We start from the raw sequence: 6,780 nt of genomic DNA, 5'->3' as shown, positions 1-6,780 counted from the left end.
TTTTTGAGCAGGCTGATGTAGTTTTATCTTAAAGAGATAAAGAGGGAGAGCTCCTTAAAGAGGGAGCTCTGAGAGTTCGTATTTATTTTTGAAGCTTTGGCAGCTTTCAGTATAGAGGCTACACAAATTTTCTAATCTAATTTAATTTCTCTATTGGTCTAACTGGGTTCAAATAAAACTATGATTCTTCTATGCTTTGATTATGTTAAAGTATTTCTTGTCTGTCTCCCAGCACCAGAAGCAATTTTTTTAATTGTTAAAAGTTGTAGCAGAGAAGCACTACTGCTCTTTGTGGTGGCTTCTATACTAGATTTCTGGATGGTTGAGATATTTTTTAAAATATAGTCAACCTCACTTCATAACTGCATTGTCACAAGGGTACAGAAACTCAATGGAGAAGGGCATCTTTCCAAGTGCTCTTGTGTGTACATAAACAGCTTTGACTTTGGGAGCCAGCAAGGGGCATGTAAGACAAATGAGTAAAAAAAATTGCACATAGAGTAATTTTAATCCATTCCATTTTTTAAATACCACAATAAATTTAATTTCCACAATAAATTAAATAGCCATATTCAGTTTACAAAATAGAATTACTTAGTGTGAAAGCAGTATTTACAACTATATACAATATGTACATGACATTTCTCTTTGTTGACATAGAACATGGAAGCAAAAGGACTCAACTTTCCGACGTGTGATTGACATGCTACAAGTGACACCATGATCCATACGAGAAAACAATAGTGCAAAATCACCACGGGAACTTTGGAATGATGTCAATTTTATGAGCTAAGACATTCTTTTAAATAATAAGAAAATAGTATTTTCTGTTTTCATGGCATCAATTCAGCAACTGAATTAAAGAGTCAGCTTTCCCTTAGAAAAGTATGCATAACTGAATCCTCTACTTCCTGAAACTTCACAGCCATTGGTACATTTTCACATGTTCATCTTTTGGCTTAAATCTATGAAAATGGCAGGTGACAAATCCTGACTCGAAGGAAGACTAACTCTTTGAGAATAGCTGAAGTCACTTTTTCCCAGTACCACCACCTCTTCTTTTTGTAAATAGCATAAAAGATGCAACTATGTAGACTGCAAATTGGTGTTTTGTTTTGATTTTGTAAATTTTCAGTAGAAAAAGAGCTGATCTTATATTTGGTCACACACTGCATATGTACAAGTATACATGGAAAAATGACGTGGACAGTTGTGTCTAGGAAAAGTGCATATTTTAATCTAGAAGAGACATTGTCTGTCTCCAGGCACAACACACAGTGTTGTATGACGCATTATTTTAGGGCCAGTTCAATGTCCTCCCAGTGATCTGGTAAAATTTTTGATTGAAAGGGTGAAAGAATTTGCGCAATTTGGTAATGACAGAGGGGTCCACCTCTGGATGAATGCGCCCCTTGCTACCCGCCAGGCACTTGTTAAAGATAATGTTAAATCGCAAGCAGTAAAACCCTCTGGTAGCATTGAAATACAAATTGTATTGACTTATCCTTGGGGGAAGATTTAGGAACTTCTCCACAAGTTGAAGTTCTGGTAGGGGTTCCGTGATGAGGCGATCTCCATCAACAATGTGGAATTGCTCAATTGGAAAGTACTTCAACCACCTTTCCAGATGTTTGGTGTAGATGCTGGTTCTTACTGCCTTGTATTTCGTATTCACTTCGCAGGTATTAGGGTCTATGGCCAGCTTCTCAAACTTGTAATAAGTTTTATTCTTCCTCTCCTTCCCCTCTAGCACCTGAGTGTAATCAGAAATAGCTCTTGTGGTTGGCTCCCTGACAATGATCAACAACTTGATGGATGAGTTCATTTTGTAAATCCTTTCCGGAACCTCCTCCGTGATAAAATATGCTGGACTCTTTTCAATTGTGATTTGCTGAGGGTAGGAAAAAGGCATCTTTTTCCTATACCACTCAATGCCCTTGGCATAATTCTCATCATTGTCAAAAAAGTGGATTTCTTGAGAGGCTTTGACCACTGCTGGATGGAGGTTCAGCATCTCAAGCAGGGCCCTGGTGCCTCCTTTCCTCACTCCAATGATAATGGCCTTGGGAAGTTGCTGGACCAGGTCATGAAGGTGTACCTGCTCCTTCGAAGAGTTGCCCTTCCGGAACTCGTGCAGCAGGCCACGCTTAAACTGTAGGGCGCGCAGGGGGAATTCAGCCTGGCCACGGGCTCCGAATCGGCCTTCGATGGGGCAGATGGGTTGTAGCCTGTAAGCAACAGAGAGACACTCTAAGGAGCTCATTGCAACTAACTTCTCATTTCTCTGGTTCTCCAGTCAGAGCAAGACTTTAAATGCATAAATAAAACCATTGTTCCCTGCCTGCTGCAATCTATAATCAACAGATGTTTGGGAAATTTTATTTTAAGCAACCCTGTATTAAATGGAGCACACATAATTGATGGGATATTTTTATTAGTGCTTCTTAAAATTTTTATTCACCAAGCACTTAATTGACTACAGCGTGTACTGACATTCACAATACAGGACAGACAAGTGACACCAGCCATATTAATAGCCTTTTAACAGCTCACCAGTTAACATCATTTAGAAAATATGAAAGATGGAAGATGAGAATCGTCGGCTGGGGGGCTAAAGCGCAGCTAGGAGGCCACGGCCTGTGGGTTTCCTGTGGCATTATTTTATTACAGCTCAGCTGCCCTCATATGACTTTGAAAACCTTTGAGACAGACTCTGAAAAGAGGTCCCAGTTTCTGCTCTTGACTATTTGCATCATCAACCTGCAAAATTCCAATCTTGGCACTTGCTGAGCTTTACATTCTATGAGAATTTCTGCCTTTGGCCCTGGGGACAGCTAGCAGAGTACATATTTCTTCTGCCTCTCTCTCTCTTTCTTTCTAAAAAGGTCAGGCTTATGTTTTTACTTTGCTGAATGTAGGAGCAAATCCAATGCAATCAGCAAGTGCTGTATATCACCTATCACACCTGGGATCAGAAATCAACAAGTCCTTGGCAGCCCCAGAAACCTGAGGTCCTCATTGCCAAGTGCACTTAAATCAGGGACTCAAATTTGTGAAGGAAGGAAGGCATTGGATGAAGCCAGAAAAGAGGATTTCCACTTCAACATTGCCCTAAGCAAGGAACAACCACTGCTGCTTTTTTTCAGAGAAAGGTGTAGTAACAATCACAATATTAGACTGGAGTGGCTATTTAATTTGGTGTGGCCAATTTATATGGTTAGTAAATTGAATTTCCTTTTGGGGATAGTCTAGAATTGAACTGAAATTCATTATAATTTTCCTGAGTTTACTTGAGAAGGCATTTTCACTTTCTTATTAAAGGGTATAGTGTTAGTCAAAACGGCTGTTAAACCAGTTCCTCCAACTGAAGCTTCTTGTTACCCTAATAATTTGGAGTTGATCTCCTCCTCTCTGTAGGGCAATGAGGCTGTCTCTTGCTTTTCCCAAGAGACCCCACTGAATCTTTTTTATTTTCTGTAATGTTTACAATTAAAAGGAGAAGGGAGAAACCTTAAGGTTATACCAAGGCATTCTGCAGAACTGAGGGGAAGGGGCTTCACCTGTGCTATTGAAGCAGCTCTCTGTTTTGATGCTTATGAACATATTTTATTTTTCAGTGAGTTTTTGTTATGATTTTATAAACAACTTTTGCTCATTGTGTAAAGCATGAACATATAGCACACTATTAAAAACATGGTTTATCAGCTAATATTTTAGAGAAAATGAATTTTGTTTTTATAAATCTGTTAATAGGGTTGATATGCTAGAGCTCTAAGTGGAAGATATAAAAGTAGCAATACATATGTACTCAAAGTATGTTTTTAATTGTGACATTGATTGGGATGTTACAAATTCATGTTTTAGGTCTTGCTGGGCTCTAGTTGAGAATTAAATCCAAATTCCGTAAGCCATCCATTGAATGTAATAGATGGACTTTTCTCCCAGGCATCTTGAATGATGCTGTCCTTGGGAGAAGTAAGGAAATGGTCAATCAAATGTTTTCCTGTAGGACTTGATTCTCTCACAGAACCCAGGTTGAGAGAGCCTGAAACACTCTCTGCCTTGTTTGAACTGGAAAGAAATTTTCCTATATCTAGAAAAGGCCATTTTCTTTCTTTCCTTTATTTACCTTCTATCATGGGAGCTCATTCCCCACCGAACGATTGCTTTTTGCGTTCCCTTATTTAAGATAAGAGAAAATATCATATTATTTCTGATTCCTAGAGAGCAGGCATGGACCCCAGACTGAAAAATCAGAAATCTTAGGATTGGAAAGGACAGTAGAAGTAACTGAGTTCAGCCTCTTACCAAGAGAGCAGGCTTTTCAGTTTCTAAGGACAAACTTATGTCAACATGTGCCAGTTTCTGCTCAGACTTGCAAGTGAGAGGTTTTGAGAAAGCAAAGCAATCCAAGTTCTTATAAAAGCTACCTCATTAAAGACTCGAGACCAGGTTAAAAATGAAAATTATCAACTAAATAACTAATGTGCTAATGATCATTAGATCAATTATTAAAAGCAAACGATTAGAAAAAAATTAAAATATTAGGAAGAACTTGATATAAAAGTTCCATTATGGACACAGGACAATGGCACCCTGTCAAGGCTTTTCACTAACAACAAGCACTACTTTACGAGTCAGTGATAAGCTCTGGGCTATATCATTTCCCATGGTTAGCAACTAGTGAATAGGAAGTTTACTCAGGAATTTTGAATTGAAAAACATCAAAGGGCTCATTTTATCAATCAAAATTAACACTGGCTGAAGGAAAAAACCATTATTACTTGTTAAATATTTGTGTGATAAGATCTATAGAGAAGAAAAATTGTCAGGAAGATGTTTTTATTTTAATGTGTGGCTGCACTTTCATAGGGCTTCCTTTGTGGCTCAGCTGGTAAAGAATCTGCTTGCAATGCGGGAGACTTGGGTTTGATCCCTGGGTTGGGAAGATCCCCTGGAAAAGGGAAAGGCTACCCACTCCAGTATTCTGGTCTAGAGAAGTCCATGGGGTCTCAAAGAGTTGGACATGAAATGGGAACTGAGTTGTCTTTTAAGTGCAAGAATTTATTTTAAAGGGCAAAGAAGGAAGCTTCACATTTCAGAAATTAACTTCTGTGTCCTTTCCAATCATCCCAGAAGTGGGACAATCCAGAAATATTCAATGTGAAGCTAGCTGACATTGCCGGGACTTCCGCAGGTCTGGTGCCTTTCAATGTTGGCTTATTTAGAGCCAAATCCTAGCTCTGTAAATTTCCTCTCCATGGATTTTCCATTGCTTTCTGGGAATTGAATTACTCTGAGTGACAGCCTCCTTGTCCAGTATGTTCAGTTCCTAGAAACCAGAGCTAATTAACATAGTTAAAATGCCCCAAGCCTGCAGTCATCTTTCCAGGGCAATGGATTCCAAATTTGATGAGCTCCTTTACAGGCTCATACATAATTTTAACTCTCTTGGTAGCACATTAATTGTCCACTTATAAATATCAAAATGTAGATACATAAATACATCATCACTATTTTGCTACGGCTAGAGGTCAACATCCAGATGCACACAGAGCTCTAGTTAATGATATTTTTACTGTACATGGCTTTATCCCTTCTCTGAAAACAAACATCAACACACACAGAATACAAATGAATCTTGATGAACACCTTGGTTTGAGCAACTTGGATCTCTTTCTTTGAAAGGCTCAATAAATCAAAATCAATGCTGCAGAAAAATATGTTTCCTGGGAATGTTGAGAAAGGAAAACAAATGGATAGATTTAAAATTATGTCCTAAGGAAGTTTAAATCAAGAGACGTAAAGTCACATGGGCATGAGTATGTGTTTAATCACCTACCTATCCAAGCTCCCAACTCTGGCGACTAGATACAGGAGACTTCCAACGGCAAGGCTTCCCAGGACCAGGAGCTTCTGTCTCAGCCACGCCTGCTGTTTGAATAGCATGGCCCTCCATCAAACTTCAGGACTCCTGCAGCCTGAGAGATGGGGATAGAAGGGGACTCATCAGAAGTCATCTCTTCCTGGCTCTGTGGACTGTCACAAAGCCCTGCAGGAGTGGGAATACAGGGATTGAATGATGTCACACAAAGATGCCCCATCAACCTCAACAATGTTCATGGGACAACAGGTATTTTGGCAAAACTTACTTTCCTTCTCTTGGCCTGTGTTTTAAGATCAAAACTAAACTAGAGGCAAGATACTAACTAGAAGGACTTGCTGGGCAATTGTCAAAGTAAGTTAAAATGCAAAAATCATTATATATATATATACATATATATATATATATATGTATATATATATATAGTTGTTGTTAATCATTCAAAAATATTGATAAAATGAGCAACTGAACAACCTGAGGTTGAGCAGCAGGGCAACCAGGGAACTGAAGGTTCTATTTCGGTATAGTGGGATGAATGTGGAAATTGGGATCCTCCCTCAGTAAGTTATCATTTGGGGATAACAGTGACATGTTTTACTGACATGTTTTTTGTTTTTTTTTTTTCAGTTGTGAAAGGAGGAAGAGGGTGAGATCAAAAGCTATGTCTTGGGACTTCCCTGGCAGTCCAGTCAGGACTCTGGGTTTCCAATGCAAGGGGTGCAGGTTCGATCCCTGGTTGGGAAACTGGGACCCCACAGGCTGAGTGGTACAGCCAAAATTTTTTTAAAAATAAAAAAAAAATTTAAGAAGCTATGTCTTTACTTACTGAGGTTATCAGTGGGAACTGTCAGGACCTCAAATGTTTGGGGACAGTGGCTCCAAGTAACTTGATGTTT

General features: G+C 39.0%; 1 protein-coding gene across 10 annotated transcripts in view; it reads right to left on the bottom strand.

Annotated features, from left to right (window-relative positions):
• Positions 1 to 519: 519 nt before the first annotated feature.
• HS3ST5 (heparan sulfate-glucosamine 3-sulfotransferase 5) overlaps positions 520 to 6,780 on the bottom strand; it is a 296,033-nt gene continuing 289,772 nt past the window's right edge. For all 10 annotated transcript variants that reach the window (XM_070449926.1, XM_070449929.1, XM_070449930.1 and 7 more), the window contains 2 exons: positions 5,843 to 5,981; positions 520 to 2,228 (listed from right to left, as the gene is read on the bottom strand). In XM_070449926.1, the coding sequence (XP_070306027.1) occupies positions 1,298 to 2,228; positions 5,843 to 5,949 (1,038 nt within the window). In that variant the 5' untranslated portion in view covers positions 5,950 to 5,981 and the 3' untranslated portion in view covers positions 520 to 1,297. The remainder of the gene's footprint in view (positions 2,229 to 5,842; positions 5,982 to 6,780) is intronic.

This window comes from Odocoileus virginianus, chromosome 19, assembly GCF_023699985.2.
Source record: "Odocoileus virginianus isolate 20LAN1187 ecotype Illinois chromosome 19, Ovbor_1.2, whole genome shotgun sequence".
Taxonomy (NCBI): Eukaryota; Metazoa; Chordata; class Mammalia; order Artiodactyla; family Cervidae; genus Odocoileus; species Odocoileus virginianus.
The sequence above is the reverse complement of the archived record's forward strand: the minus strand, read 5'-3'. Positions and strand labels throughout refer to the sequence as shown.